At 38.9% G+C, this 15,965-nt stretch overlaps 1 protein-coding gene across 1 annotated transcript in view; it reads left to right on the forward strand.

The window, feature by feature from the left end:
* LOC108901380 (synapsin-3) overlaps window positions 1–15,965 on the forward strand; it is a 97,475-nt gene extending 81,510 nt beyond the window's left edge. The window contains exons 8-14 of the mRNA XM_018702846.2: window positions 1,628–1,770; window positions 2,718–2,792; window positions 3,089–3,191; window positions 9,143–9,274; window positions 9,528–9,546; window positions 9,646–9,802; window positions 10,202–15,965. Of these exons, the coding sequence (XP_018558362.1) occupies window positions 1,628–1,770; window positions 2,718–2,792; window positions 3,089–3,191; window positions 9,143–9,274; window positions 9,528–9,546; window positions 9,646–9,802; window positions 10,202–10,325 (753 nt within the window). The 3' untranslated portion in view covers window positions 10,326–15,965. The remainder of the gene's footprint in view (window positions 1–1,627; window positions 1,771–2,717; window positions 2,793–3,088; window positions 3,192–9,142; window positions 9,275–9,527; window positions 9,547–9,645; window positions 9,803–10,201) is intronic.

Below are 15,965 nucleotides of genomic sequence, written 5' to 3' on the forward strand. Positions count from 1 at the left end.
GGGCACACATTTACAATAATAATTATTTTATTTATAAAGTGGTATGCTAGACAATGAACACTGATGCAATGACAACAGTGATGTTATCATAGCAGAAAGGGGTTAACTATTGAAACAAGATGTATTTAGGACTTACTAAGAACATTATCTTGACTCGAAATCCACCAGACAGTGGATAATGTAGTAAACACAAACTGGTACAACAGTCCAAAGCTGAGTCACCTGCTGTTCCTTAATAACAGAGGCTCTCCAATATGGCTGCCAGAGTGTGCACTTTAATAGAAATGGTTCTAAAATTGAAACTCTGTTCATCTGATTTCTACTTTCTCAGCCTGAAAAAGTAAAAATACTGCATTTGCTAGTCTGCTGTCTAATCTCATTTGAGAGACTAACTGATTTAGTTGCAGTAGAACAGCTTCATATGTGGGTTTCAACAAGCATATGCATGTTAATATCCATCAAAGTGACAACACTGTTTATTGGACCACATTAACCATCAAAGATGCCTGCCCTTCTTTGAAACATTTAAACCTACTTTTATAGTTTTGGTGCCATTCTCGCTCTTCCTTGCTCAGTTTTGCTTTATTTGTTTTCCTACAGTTCCTTCTCTTCTTCATTTTTGCTGATGGTTGCATCATTTTTAAATGCTCCTTGGGATTTCTTTGTTCCACCCAAACAATTTGTATTTCTTTCTCAGTGGTTTTTAGGATTTGTTTGTATATGAAAGTGCACTAAACCTAAAACCTCACAAACATGGCATTAAACTGTTTCCTTAGACCTCACAAATTGTCACGTGTAGATGAAAGTTCAGACCTCGTGCCATATAGCTTATATGCAACTAGTTGCCTATTGTATGGACATAACAGAACCTTAAACTCACTGTCAGAAGACAGAGGAACAACCAACCACTGAGAGAGAAAACATGATGAGTGAGTGGAAGCTCTGGACTGAATCATTTTGCATCTGCAGACAAAGAACTCTGACATTCCACCATACTCTATAGCTGCTGATTAATGGGCTTGTCTGCCAAGATGGCCCATTTCCCATGACCTGGTAGAATACACCTCATAAATCTAGTGTATCAACTTAGTTAAATTAGACAGAGAAAAGAGCACCGCCTACAAAAACATCATTCACAGGAAATCCAAAGAAGAAGACATGAGAGTGTGTGTGTTTGAATGACAGGTGATCCCTGGGAACTGTAGTGAAGAACATAATTAGATCTTTTGTATCCAAAGTAGAGCGTAGATAGAAATAAATAGAGGTGCTGGTGACATATTCTCTTCCTTTTCTATGTTATGACATACCTTGTTGTCACCTAATTATCTAAAAGTTAAAGTGAAACATAACTTTGAGTTTTATTTAACAGCTATGTTTTGTGATGATGGGTTGCCATTGCATCATTTCGCCCTAGTCTGCGTCTACAGTCTGCAATTTAATTACTTGATGGGAGTGAAATGATGTAGTTCGAAGCTGCCCTCGTCAATGTTTCCACCCAGGGACCGTTTATTATCCTGCCTGTGTAACAAGTGTGAAATTCCTGTGGGATTCTAAGCAGCCACTGCCAGCTTTGACGTCTCGCTTTGTAATTAGCCACTCACTAACAAGTGTCGTCTCTCTCTCGCAGATCAAAGTTGAAAACCAACAGGACTTCCAGGACATCACCAGTGTGGTGGCTCTGGCCGGAACCTATGCCACCACCGAGCCCTACGTCCAGTCCAAATATGACATTCGCATCCAGAAGATCGGCAACAACTACAAGGCTTACATGTAAGATGTTTCACAGTGCCAGCATCATACTCTTAACAGTAGTTCCTACACAGGCAAACAGCAGTATGTAGGGTACAACCAGCACATATGACAGATACTATTAGAAATTTAGTGAAGCTGCCTTAAAACTGATATTTTGAGCCAGTATCCTCAGTTTTTTAGCCATTCTCACTTTGGAAATTTAGTTTTCTTCTTGTCAGAGTGGAAAATTTTGTGAAACAGCATCTAAACCTTCATTAGACTAAACACCACCCACTAACACTTTCATTTTGTTACACTGTTTAGTGACATTAGTGTGATTCCTTCATTAAAGCCTAATGTTAGCCCCTATGTGTTGTTAAGAATAAAGATGGTTCATTGTGTCATTGACTTGCAAGCACTCAACTGTTAGTATCAAGGTCCAACACTTGGCAATTGCAAGCTGAGATTGTCAACAAGGCTATGTACAATACTAAGCTCTTTTTCACAGAGTGCTTTGTAAATAAAAAAATAAGAATTGTTTTTTTTCCAGGCACTTTTCAGCAACAATGTCTGCACTCCCACAGAATCATGGTGCCATTTGTTTTTCAAACCGTCACACCCATTTGGAAGCAAGAGACCTTTTTCTGTAAATTCAACCGAGCATATAGCAACAAAGAATATGAGCCGACACCCTCCTAACTTTCAAGTCTCTGTGTCTAAACAAGAATTTGACCAAAAGCAGAGGAACAGAGTGGCCAAGTCTTATCTCATCTCGTGTTCCCCTGGCCTCATCATGAAAGCAAGTCTTTAAATGGTTCTGACACAAACATAATGTAGGTGTGGATGGCAATCATCATCACTGATGAACAGTCGATAGTTTCTCCCATGAGGTTTTCTAATCAGCTAGACAAGTAAAAGTTGTGAGTGTTAGTCTCTCTAGCTGGACGGGGTTGATTCATTTCCTGATGGTTGTTTTTGCTTTTCAGGAGAACTTCCATATCTGGGAACTGGAAGGCTAACACAGGTTCTGCCATGTTGGAACAGATTGCAATGACTGACCGGTGAGCTCAGTGATATGATGAAAAATACAGACCTGTCTTTTGTATATTTTATATCTACAAAGACAGATGTCTTTTTGCTAAATCTTGCATCTATCATGTCCACAAAAGTACCTTTTATTCATAAATAATGATAATGCAAATGTCCTAAAAAAGGTTTGGATTTTTTTAGTATTATAGTTTACATTTATTTTAACTATGAATTCTGTGAAGTCCAAACCAAACCTTCATGATATCTCCAGAGCATATTAGGCCTTTAATCATTGTCTTATCATTTGTTTGTGTACACTGTATTCCAGATATCGGCTGTGGGTGGACTCATGTGCTGAGATGTTTGGTGGCCTAGACATCTGTGCAGTCAAGGCTGTCCATGGAAAAGATGGCAACGACTACATCATCGAGGTCAGATTGTTTTAAGCATAACCCCCAACCCAGGCCTGAGCTTAGACAGTGGTAACTTAAAGAGTTTCAAGAAAAAGCAACTTGCCATCAGGAAGACATTCCTGATATTTTGCACCTTCAGTGTATTTGGGAACCCCAGCCAGTCATCTGGGGACCACCTTTTATGGTAAAGCACAATTTCAGTGTAAGCGTTTCTTTGGATTCAGTTTCCTTCTCTGCTGATAATATTTTTCATATCATGGTAAAAGTCAGTCGGGAAGGGTGTAGCCAGGCTTGATTGCATATGATCATCAGAGCCTTGAAAGAATGATTAGTCTGTAGACCAAACACAGGCAGCAGAATGAAAACAACATCAGGAGACAACAGTTGACTCACTACTAACACAGCCTGTTTATTTCAGTTCACTGGTAAAGTTTGGCATTGGACTTGTAGCTTGCAGTTTGTAGACAAAATTGCTGTGTCCTGACCTGACACAACCAATTAGATTTTCTTTCAAAGTCTGACAGTTCACAATTCATGCTAAAAATGTATGCTGTAAAGGGTCTATTATACATTATATTAAAGCTGCTCTGATCAATATTTTTATATTAACAGTTGTTTCTCAACTGTATAATGTGATTGTGTGTAATGTGATTCTTTGTTTATGAGATATAATCCCTCAGATAGAAGAGCTTCTTTTTGGAGGTGCAGTTTTGTCCCAGTATTCAACAATGATACAGGAAGAGAGTCATAATGGAAAAAGCAAATGCCAATTCCTACACCTGCGGGAGCTGGAAATAGACTAGAATGCAATACAGCAACAAGACTGTTGATTTGAGTAAGGGGCAGGACTTGTTTTCTCTCAACTACTGTAAAAGAGCTCTCACTCTCTCATCACTGTTGTCACTGTCTCCACTAGCACATAAAAAACTGTTAAAATGGGCAGGTATGGTCATGCTGCATGGGGGTCTTAACAAAACAGGAAATCAGCAACTTAAGTGATGTAGATAAATCAGGTTGAGAGAATAGTTGAAAGGTGAAAATCACCTAAGAAAGTCTTCATACAGGAATGGCATGATTACATGTGAGAGGAAGATATGTTAGGGAATTTTCCTTTAAGTATTAGACCCAGGAGAGAAGCAGGAGATCAAATGTTGAATCATCTGTAATCAGTTTTGTTTTTAGAACAGGCTCCTGTGTCTTCAAATCTTAGGAAACAGGCCGGTTTGGGACGTCTGACATGTCCATTTTTAGGCTGAGAGCATGACATCACACTTCTCTCTATCTATGTGCTGGATGAGGTCAGCAGTGAGAAAATAAGCCTCTTTTTTAATCTTAAACTATCTCAGGAAATATCTACCAGCTCCCCAGAGATGTGTAGTCTTAGAGCAGGACTGTTTGGACAGAGAAACCGGTGACACAGTCGAGTAACAATGTTCCCCGACGAGCTACACTTCCTCCTCCTCGTCCACTCTGTCTCGCTGTCTCTCTCTAACCCTTCAGCATGATGGAATTTAATTAACCGCGACAGGGAATAGCTGTCGGTCCATCACAGTGGGAATCTGTTTTTTGTTCCAGACAAAGACATCAGCCATGACACCTCTCCCTAATGAAAAGTAATGAGCTGCTCAGGGGCACTTCATTAACAGTTTACTGCATGAAGCAAACAACTTTGTGGCACTTCACTGGGAGAATGTACAGGCAGTGGAGGATGATGTGACATCATGACACAGCAAGCACAGTCTAATGTCATGTCATAATGACATGACAGTAATTATACAACATGACAATATGACATGTGACACAACAACAGAAAATCAACACGGTATCACTTAAAATGACACAATGCTAATATAATATCATATCACATGATACTGACATGACATCATGCAACATAACTACAGGACACAATTAAACACACAAAGCAATGTGACACCATGCAGCAGTGGAATAGCATAACATGACATGCTGAAAATGATGTATTTCAAATATCATTTCACATAACTTGGTGATATTTTTAGCCACCGCCGGATGGATAGCCTACTCATTATGTTACCTGCTACCTGCAAAACAAAATCATTCCCATCAGCCTCAGTTTTACTTTGTTTTTAGTACTAATAAGCAAAAGCAAGCATGCTAACACGCTAAGCTAAGACGATTAACGTGGTAAACATTACCTGCTAAACATCAACGTGTTAGCATTATCTTTGTGGATGCATGTTAGCATGCTAATGACTTGTAATGAAAAGGTTTACATATGATGGAGGCTGTAGGCTGGAAGATGTAATTGGGTTTCGACGCAATGTAACTAAGTACAGTTACTCAACTACTTCCATTTTATATTATTTTCTACTTTTACAAGACATTATTTGACAGATAGAGTTACTAGTTAGTTCAAAGAAGATTCAGGATTTTATGTACATTTAGATTTTTGATGATACATGCATGTTGCATTGTATCACATCATAACAACCTCTATACAATACAACAAAACATAATAGCAACAGTCACATGACAGGACATGACACAGTGACATTTTGAGTTAACGGGAAGGAAAAGAGTGACCGTATGATTAAATTAGAAATTAACATTTTTGGCATATTTTTGACACATAATATGAACAAAATATGAATGCACACAGCATATGATTTCGGTCAGTAACATGATATGAATTTTCTGGACAAAATGACAGCTATTTGAATGATGCAGAGACAGAGGTGAAATCTGATGTAAATAGAGTAAATAGAGTTTAAGGACACAGGGCACACTCAATCAGATAAACTCAGATACTTTTTTAAAACTTTGAATCATAAAAATCATTAAACTAGCAAGAGGGAGGAGTAGAAACACTGCTATCTTAAAGCTAAAGTTGTTTTCCCTAGAAAACATCACCCTTAGCCCATCCCTGCGCCATCATTTTCAGCAACCACGTTTCACATGTTGTACTGTCTGAACATTCCCATAAGGCAGGGTTGTTGACATTGTCCAGACAGAACATTGTGCAGCTCAATAAAAGTGCAGAACAACACCTCTATGTTCCACTGCTGAAAAGGCCAGTGGTAGCTACAGTCCTCTGCTAGATGACTCTGTATCCTAATAAATCAGCAGGGTGGATCCCAGCTCTGCTTGCCACCGCACGCCGTTTGAAGTGGGGCCTGGCAGTCGTTTGCCAGGCCTATGCTCAGTCCCCTGTGGTAATGATTCAACTGGTCAAAACACCGTGCCACGCCCCACCACACCGCCATATCCTAGCCAAGAAGCTGGCAGCACACAGAAAAGAAAGCGTTTTAAAGGGTCCTCTGGTATGGGTATGTGGTTCTGTGCAGAACAGTACGAACCTATGGGTGAAATCTCAAACTAATCTGAAAAGATTGCACATAGAAACATTGTGGATTTCCAGTGTTTTCAGTACTAAAGATTCCCCAGGCCTATTGCTTTCAAGAATGCATAAAATAATCAATTTCTACTGAAGATAGTTATTTTCCTTGCTGGTTTCTTTCCACATGAAAAATCCTGCAGAGAGAGATTTAACACCAAGAAGAGTTTGTCTGAAGAGATCTAATTGAGACTTGGATGGAGGATGACTTTGCTTGGTCTTACCCAAATTTACATCATGTTTGATATGGTTGAACAATGTATGGTAGTGGCTGGTGATGGTAGAACAACATATTGCAGAACTGCATTGGACTTTAAATGGTTTGTTAGTTGATCATTCACTGAGCCCAGCTCCCCTTACTGACTTTTGCTACACCTGTCAAGCTTTCTGTTCTCACATGGCACAAACATATATGCAGTAGATTTACCATTGAAATTCCTAGTATTCTTGAGAACATTGGACATCAGACAGAAGGAGGCTTCTCATTTCTAGTTGGCAGCAGCTGATTTTACTGATTAAGATGAAGTCTGAATCAGAAGTCTGAGTCAGATTTTCTCTGCTTTAGCTAGCTAGCTATTTGAGCTAATGTTAATTCCATGAGTTGGCTGAAAACACTGTCTGGCTGGCTTTTTATTGCTTCCAGCTGACCTGATCAAGAATGCATGCACCAAGGCTATTAAATATGCACGTGATGGCTACTTACATAGGCTGTGCACTGGAGTGATTTCTGACACACCATGCACTTTGTTTGGGCAAGCTTGTTGTGCCTGTCATGTCCAGTTACATTTGGTAAGCTGTGATTGGACAGTCAGGGGGGATATGGTGAACTGTCAATTGGGCAGCTGGTTCTTGTGTTGAAACAATTAAAATAGGACATATTCTTTTGTACCATCTTCTTACATGTTAAAATTTACTCCTCTTCTGTTCATCAGATTATTTTCAGTTGGCAGTGTTTGGATCTTAGTGATGGGCATTTTTCACAATTTTTAACATTTCATAGACTAGAAAACAAAAAAGGCAGATTAATTCATAATGAAAATAACCATTAGTTGCAGTTCTAGTAATTACTGCATGATCCCAAAATGTTCCTAATGGTTTTACACAAGTTGAGGCCAAAGAATTGCCTTTCAACTACAGTCCTGGTGATATATGGAAGGTTTTGTAACATTAGCAGCAACAGGCTCCTGGTTCTGCAGTGTCTTTATGTATCACTAGTGCCTTGTGCCATCAAAGGTCACAGAATTTCACACCACCTCAATTTGTGTGTTTTTATGTTAGCAAACCAGGGCTGAATTTCCCCTTGAGAGATGAAGAAAGTACTTTGAATTCAATTTAACTCATGCCACTAATAAAAACAACTTCAACCACACAGGGGGAAACCCATTTAGTGAGCTGGCACAGTGTTTGTTTAGAGTTTAGAGAGTCCTGCACACTCTCCACAGCACATGATTGGACTCTGCTTGGCGTGCACGGTGTACGAGGGGATCAGCACATGCATGCCCTGCACTGTGTTTACAGCCTGTGGCAGGGGCGCGGCACAGCAGCCTCATCCATCGCTCCATGCATCTGCATCCAAACCAGCAGTACCAGCAGCCACACTCCTCTGCCCCTGTTTGTTTTGGTCTTCAGGGAGGAGGACAGTGGGTCTCAGAGCCCCATGTGCTCTGTGGTTCTGCAGTACACGTGTACGTGCATGTGAGCTCAAGTGGTGGGAAAGTTGTTGTTTTTTTCTTGGAGGTTAATTATTTGTGTGGCAATGGATGTGGTCTGTGCCCTTCCAAGTCATGCCCGGGGCAACATAATATTTACAAATGAAGTCACATTTTATCTGCTGCTCAATGGAAATTCTAATTTTGGTTCACTTTTGCCCAACAGAGAGTGGCACAGAAAAATAGCAGTCTAAAAGATAAGATATGCGTTGACATATACCATATCACTTTATCTTCAGGTTTAAATAGAGATAAGGTCAGTGACTTTCAACATTTTTGTTTCATGATGCAATACCTCATCTCAGGCTACATGTTTCTCTTTTTACTTTTACTTGATTCATGTGATTTATTGTGGGAGCAGGCTGAAATGCTGAAGATGTATGAGGATTTACAAGAACAAAAAGCAAACATTAGAGAAAAATTCTATCCACTGCTATACTCCTACAGGGTCTTAAACTCCTGATAAAAACCTGCACCCTACAGTAGTTGTTGCACCTCCATTGGAGGGAGTAGCAGGACAGATCCAGGACAAGGGGCTTTCTGAGGCGTATGGGAGAGCATGGGAACTACCAGAAAAGTCAGTGTCATGCTCAGTGCATCTGGCAATAAATTTAATTATGGCCAGCAGAGTCTGGCGTAGCCTATAGCTTACAGTGGGGAACATTGTTTTATATGTGATCTCTATAAAATGAGTCATCACTGCTGGCAAAATACCACTAAGTCCATTATCACTGACATCATTAGGGGGTGTGAATGCATCTGGTCTTCAGGATAAGATATACAACACTGCCACCTAGTGGATGAATTATAAAGTTTAAATTCAGTGGTGGGATGCACACAGCTTAAAAAGGCAACCAGGAGGCTGAATGTTTTTTCTGTCTCTGTAGGTGATGGACAGCTCCATGCCTCTGATTGGTGAGCACATAGAGGAAGATAAACAGCTGATCACAGAGCTGGTCATCAACAAGATGGCCCAGGTGCTGCTGGGAGTTTCAATACCTCAGCCTTCCTCTGTCAAGGTACAACACTACGTCACTATTGGAAAAATCACCTACACATAGCCACTGCTAGTGCTTTAACACAGCTGCTTTAACTACTGCTACTTTGGCAACTTTCGCTACTAACTCTTCTGTTAATACTAATAGCTGGTCATTTCTACTATCTCTGTATAACCACTTCTACCATCAATGATACTACCTGAAGTAATAAAATGAAGAAATGAGACTGTTTTTGTTTTGCTTAAATTTTCTCTGTATCCCTCTGTATCAACAGACCACACAGCCCAGACGAGGTAAGAAAACACTTAATTACTACAACAGTTTGCAGTGGCATAGTACAGAAAAACAGTTCATGTAAGTGTAATATATGTGTGTGTGTGTGTCTCCTGCAGGAGGACACCGCTCTGCTTCCGCTTCTCCATCCCAGTCAGCCCAGGGGTCACCTCAGCGAGCCCGGTCAGCCACCACTTCGCCCAGCCAGGCATTCCAGCCTGGTCCCATCCCCGCCTCATCCGGGCCTGGAGCTCAGAAACAGTCACCACAGCTAAAGTGAGTCCAGACTAAAGATTCACAGATAACACAACAAGTGTTTATGAGATGTCAGTATTACATATTGATGTGCTAATAAGTAAATCACAGTTGTGATTATTAGTGTTTCAGTCATTTCATCTGAATTAGTTATAAAAAATAGTGGGGCATTGCACTACCGGACATATTTAGATGTGTCAGGTAGTGTAATGCCCCATGCTGCCACTAGGTGGAAACATGGAGTGAGCCGTTAAACTAAAGTCTTACTTGCAGACAAAACTACACAGATTTTGGTTTAGTCAACATTCAATAAGTCAAAGTTACATTCAGGATTAAGGCTTTTCTTTGCAGCTAACCTTTGGTCTTTCCTCTTTGACTGCAGATGAAGTGAACTAAACTACTTTTCCATTCACTGCACAGCAAATCCCAATCGCTGACCAACACCTTCACAGAGACGTTACGAGGAAGCCTGACCGACGATGAGGCCAAAGCTGAGACTATCCGCAGCCTCCGGCAGTCCTTCGCCAGCCTGTTCTCTGACTAAACATCTCCCCAGAAACGTCCTCTTCCTGTCAGTCATCAGGTGTGAAAAAAGAACCTGACTGGTTAATCTGTTACGGAGTCTCTTTCCTCCTCTGAGCCTCGGCTCCCTGTTCTTTCTCTTTCCTTCTCCATGTTTGTGAAGTTTAAGACCTGGTGCAACCCGCTGTTCTCAAATCAACAATAAATTTATCTCTAGAAAGGCCAACAGATTTATAAAGTCTTAGATCAAGGTCACCAAGGTCATGACTGATGATGTCAAATTTTCTAGCTCTATCTGTCTTTCTCACAGGAGCTACAGTATTAAAGATGTGGGATGTCAGTGCAGGTGCAGAATCAAACCAAATCCCATTCAAATTTCTGTAACTTCTTTGCTGTTCATGCCAATTAAGAATATAAGCATTAAGCATATAAGCATATGAAGACATACACTAGGTTCATATAAACATTTGTTTAGCCTTTATTTTGTAATTTTTTTCCCCACATGCTACTGGAACTGTCTCCTTATACCTATAATTCCTAGTGTTTTATTTAACAACACTCCAGGGTTCAGATCAGCAGTAGAGCCAATGACAGTTTGGCCTTTCTAGTGGTAAATAATTACAGTAAATAATCACAATCTAGCTGGTACTGCTTGGTATATAGTCGTTATTCTGCATTTGTTTGTCCAACCAGTGAAACTGTTTGCGATCTGTCCACGTTTTATTTATTTATATATTTATTTCTATTTATTTTCATAATTTTAATTGACACGCAGCTTCCAAACTGTTTGCAGATGTCTACAGCAATATTCTTATCTAAAACTGTTCCAGTTAACTCATGAGAAATGTACTGAATCCGCACGGTTCACCAGCGATCTTTCAAGCATCTTGCCAGCAGCCACATTTCTCAGACATCCATGTGCTGTAGACACATATTGGCTTACGTAGTGACTCCTCTACCCTGGCCTAAAATTACCAAAGTGCTTTTTAATAAAACATTAAAAACAATCCCCTCTGCACTAGGTCAAGAAAACAATCACACAGCGAACCAACCATTGAGCTTGTGATTTCACAAGGTGCAAATGCTGTACTGGCTTACAGCCATCGTCTTCCATCACAGTTCAGATCTTCCCCTGCAATTGTTCCTTTTCTTGATGTTTTGTGCTTTGTGAATAGCACTACGGAGTATTTTTGTGGGGGATTTGTAAGATAAGAAGTACTGCTCTGTGTTTAAAGGCGAACAGTTAGGATGTAATATTTAATGGCGTTTAATGTGCTTCAATTTCCACTGAGACAGAAAAGTTTTGGCTCTATAACATGATATCTTCTATCTTTATCTTCCTGTATTCTCTACAACTAGTGTCAGCTGGGATTGCAGCTGGGATTGCATATAATTTACCACCATTGCAGTGGTAGTAGCCATAGCTGCTACTCTTCCAACATTTATCCTGCTTTGGAGCTGCACGTAAATGAATGTACATCAAGTCAAACTATTATTTTCTAACAGAAAACCAACAACATATGTAACAAAATGTATAACCATGTTTTGTTATACATTTTGTTACATATGTAGAGCTGTAATTTCTTTATAATTTCCTGGGAAGAATTATGAAATTTGGTACAAATGATAATGAAAATGTAGACCATGTTTTGAGAAGTTACTTGATGACATATGTACCCACAACTAGGAAATATTAGCATTTATAAACAGCTGATGATGTCTGGAGGACTTTCCTTATTGAACTGCAGAACCTACAGATAGAATGCACAAACACTATATTGTAGCCTTCAATGAAAAAAAGGAAAAAAGATACATATTAATCTATATATTAATTTATTTGATATAAACCAAGTTATTTGTTGAGTTGTATGCTAAAAGACAGTTATATGGGTAAAGGAAGTTTAAAGGTGCTATATGTAGGTTGTTTTGCTATTGTTACATAGCCAACATCAGCATTAACAGCTGTTTACTTAGTGAGAGCTTTTAGCCATTATTATGTTTACAAGACATCTTCACCCTCTCATGTTGGTCTGAGGGCAGACTGGACACTACAGTGACTCACTGTTGCAGAGTGGTATTATGAGACAAGGTAGCTGTTTAGCATGCTAAGAAGGAAAAAAGTGATAGATGCAAAATAAGACTTAACATCTGCGTTTCTTTCAACCGTGGAGACAGCACTTGGCGAGTAAAGGAATGAAGTTTGATGCTGAACTCACAATGTTTCTTCTGGACTGGTAAGTAAACAGCTGTTCATGATAATGTTGGCTATGTAGCAATAGCAAAGCTTTACATATAGCACCTTTAAGTTTGTTGGAATTATTTTAAAGGGTACCAACTGTACACTGTCTCAGTTTTCCTTATAATTAGCACCAAATTACATCTTTTACAGGAAACATTATATTGTTAAATTACAAGGACTTGTAAAGTTAATTGTTAGCAAGCTTTTTTCCCCCCAAAACACTTACTGCAACTTTGGTGCAACACTTGCTCACAGTGGGAGATTGACTGTATATGTTGCTTTTCATGCAGAGCACAATCACAATCTAATAATTTATAAACTGGCCATTTTGCAGGAAGTTGTCAAGATGTCTGTTAGTTGGCTCTATGTCTGTGCTACAAACTGAATAAGCCTAGATCTCCCATTTTATTTAGACGGGCCTGGAGAAAAAAGAAAATTATTGACTGCAGTGTGTACAAATAAGACACTTGAATATCAGTGAGCAGTATGCAGTAGTTTCAATGGACCTGTTATGATTCCAAAGTTTAAAGTTTTCATTAATAATAATAATAACAATAATAATAAGGCCCTGATTTTATGATAAAATCTATTCAAATGCATGAAGCTGTATAAAATGTGTGTGGGTGTGTATGTGTGTGTGTAAAGTTGTAAATTGCCATCATGATTAGTAACGATACTACCACAAACAAGAACAGCCCATTTTTGCAATAATTATGTTAATAACAAGTTTTGGGTTTTTTTTCCATTTTGACTTTAAACTTGGAACTCACATTTTCTTTTACCAAGCTTTTATTTGGGGGCATTGCCTTCCAGTCTCACTGGCAGTAACATAAAAAACTAGCATTGTTTGTCCATTCACAACATGCCTACTATAGTGCTCATAACCAACAATTGTACAAAGCAATGATCAGGATTGGAGTTTTACAAACAGTTGCTCTGGAGCAAAAATGATTTGATTGGTTGCATTTATCATCGGTGTGTGGAGCTACATAATCACAGTTGTTAGTCTAGTTGCTAGTTAAACTAGTTATTAATTATTAGGTGCCGTTGTTACTCCTATTAAACTCCTATTAAACGTTTTCGCAAAGTACTGTTGACTAATAACACACTGGCAGATTGAGTACTTTTTTTTTTTTTTTTTTTTGGAAACAGGTAGACCCCCATCGGCTGAAATGATAACTGTCACTAGCAGATTTTATCAACTGTAGCTAGCCAGCCAGTTAAGCCAACATTAGTTTCATTGGTTTGTTGAAAAATGCTTTGAAATGCTCCTTTTAAGTTATATTATTACTGTAGGCAGTAAGCTCACCTGCTCACCTTCAAATATCATGAAATTTGTGCCAGTGATATTATATTTGTGCCATTTAAGCTTGCCAAACCTGACAAGCAGTCATAGGTTGTAATAAATCTGTCTCCAAGGATTGTTTGGAGTAAGTAAAACTCTGATCAGCAGTCAGCTTTATCTTTGAGTTAATGCAGTGTCTTGTCACTGAGCACTTTTGCAAACATGTCATCACCTTTGGCACTGTGTCAAAACGGACCAAATTAGCATATTGTGAGACCCCCTGAAGGTTTAAATCATATTGTTTTGTCTTTTTTGTAAAGATGCCTACCACTTAGTATGTTATACTGCAGTGTGATAAGCCATAACAAAACCATGAGGATTTAGTATCCCACATGTGCCACGCAATAATGGCTGTGACGTCACTGATATACTGACATATTAACTTGATCACTGTGTCTGACAGAAGGTGGCCTGTCCTGCCCTAAAGAGGCACACAGCAGTAACTGTTTTTGATTTTAAATTAAAATCATGTGAAATCATACCACACAGTTTAATTACCTTTACTTCTGTCAGGATGAAAGATAAACTTTGATGTCACTTTTCTCAGTTTTACAGCACTTTGGGTTTAAAATACAGTTTAGGATTTAGCTGATGCCATACATATGCTCATCTCTTAGGTCAGATTATAATCAATGACCAGATGTCAGATAATTTAAACCTCTCACAAGTATATACTTGCTTTTCTTTCTTTTTTTTAAGGAACAGACAGAATCTCTCACTCAGCTGCTATACAGTAGCTTAACACACCTATTTGTTTTTTTGATTTGACTCAATTTGAACTGAGCTGCAAAGTTTACTAGCAACTACCTCAAGTTCAGCAGTGCTCTGCAGAAACTGACTGTAGAGTGGTAGTTCTGGAAAAGATTTTGTGAAAACAACAATGTAGTGTGTGTGACATCAACCTGGGGAAGATCAGAGTCTAGGTTTCCTCCAACATGCAAGCATTTGCATGTAACACCTTGCACACTATGATGTGAGAGCTGCTCAGTCACTCCACAAACATACTCCTCTCTAAGCATTAGTGTCCCCTCAGTGGAATGTGAATAAATGAAGATCTTAATATTTTTGACTTCTGGAGAGAAACTGGTGTTTCCCTCATTGTACCATCATTGATCAGGTTTTGAATCTGACATGATTATTCCCATCTGTTATAATTTACTATATTAGATTTTCATGTGTAGCTCTTCATTTTTATATAGGACCAGATAAATATACATAGCCTGGGGGGCAACAAGGGTCCAGTTTTGTTCCAGGGCCCCCTAGCAGGTTTATCCAGCCCCGGTTGTGGATCTTTTGTTTTTTGTTTTTTTTTTTTGTAACAACAGTGAGCAACAAAGGAACAATTCAAAGAAGCTCCACTTAGTCTTCCTCACCAAAATCTCCTAACCTCTAATCATCTCTTCCAAAACCTGTTGTTGATGTCACAGATGCCACATCAACATTCTTTTATGGTTGATGCTCATTTCACAAAATTTTGTGAAACAAGCATCACTTCACACTCTATGTTTTCTTTTATTGCAGATTTTCAGATAAACAAAACATTTTATTTGGAGACAATGCAATACTCTGCTGTGTAACTTTGTTTTCTTTTAGTTATGATATGGTTGAGTTGCAGGCTCAACTTTGGGTGTGTTGAACTGATACATAGCCTAACACCGAATTGAATATGCAGCCACAGAGACTTGCCATTAATACAGCTAATACTGCAAGGAAATCCACTTAAAATGTGGTATTTGTAAATGTGAGAAATAATGTCATTGCACGGGTTTATTTGCTGATCATTCAGTCCACTGTGTTCCTTCCTCTCTGCTGAATGGTGGGTGGTATTGTATGGTACTTTAAGTGTATTGATGTTCTGTATATTGGTGTAAATGTGGCATGAAAACCAACCCCTCTTGTGTGCCTCAGGTGTGTAAATTTGGTCGTTATGTGATCTTAATGTCTGGCTGCTTATTTGTGAGAAGTGTGATGCATCTCATGTGTAATTTATTAGTATTAAGATTATTTTGTTTTCTGTACTTTTGTTTTTTGTCTGAAAATCAAGATTTCTGTTATTAAAAGTAACAACTTTTATTACA

The sequence above is a fragment of the Lates calcarifer genome, linkage group LG18 (assembly GCF_001640805.2).
Source record: "Lates calcarifer isolate ASB-BC8 linkage group LG18, TLL_Latcal_v3, whole genome shotgun sequence".
Lineage (NCBI taxonomy): Eukaryota > Metazoa > Chordata > Actinopteri > Centropomidae > Lates > Lates calcarifer.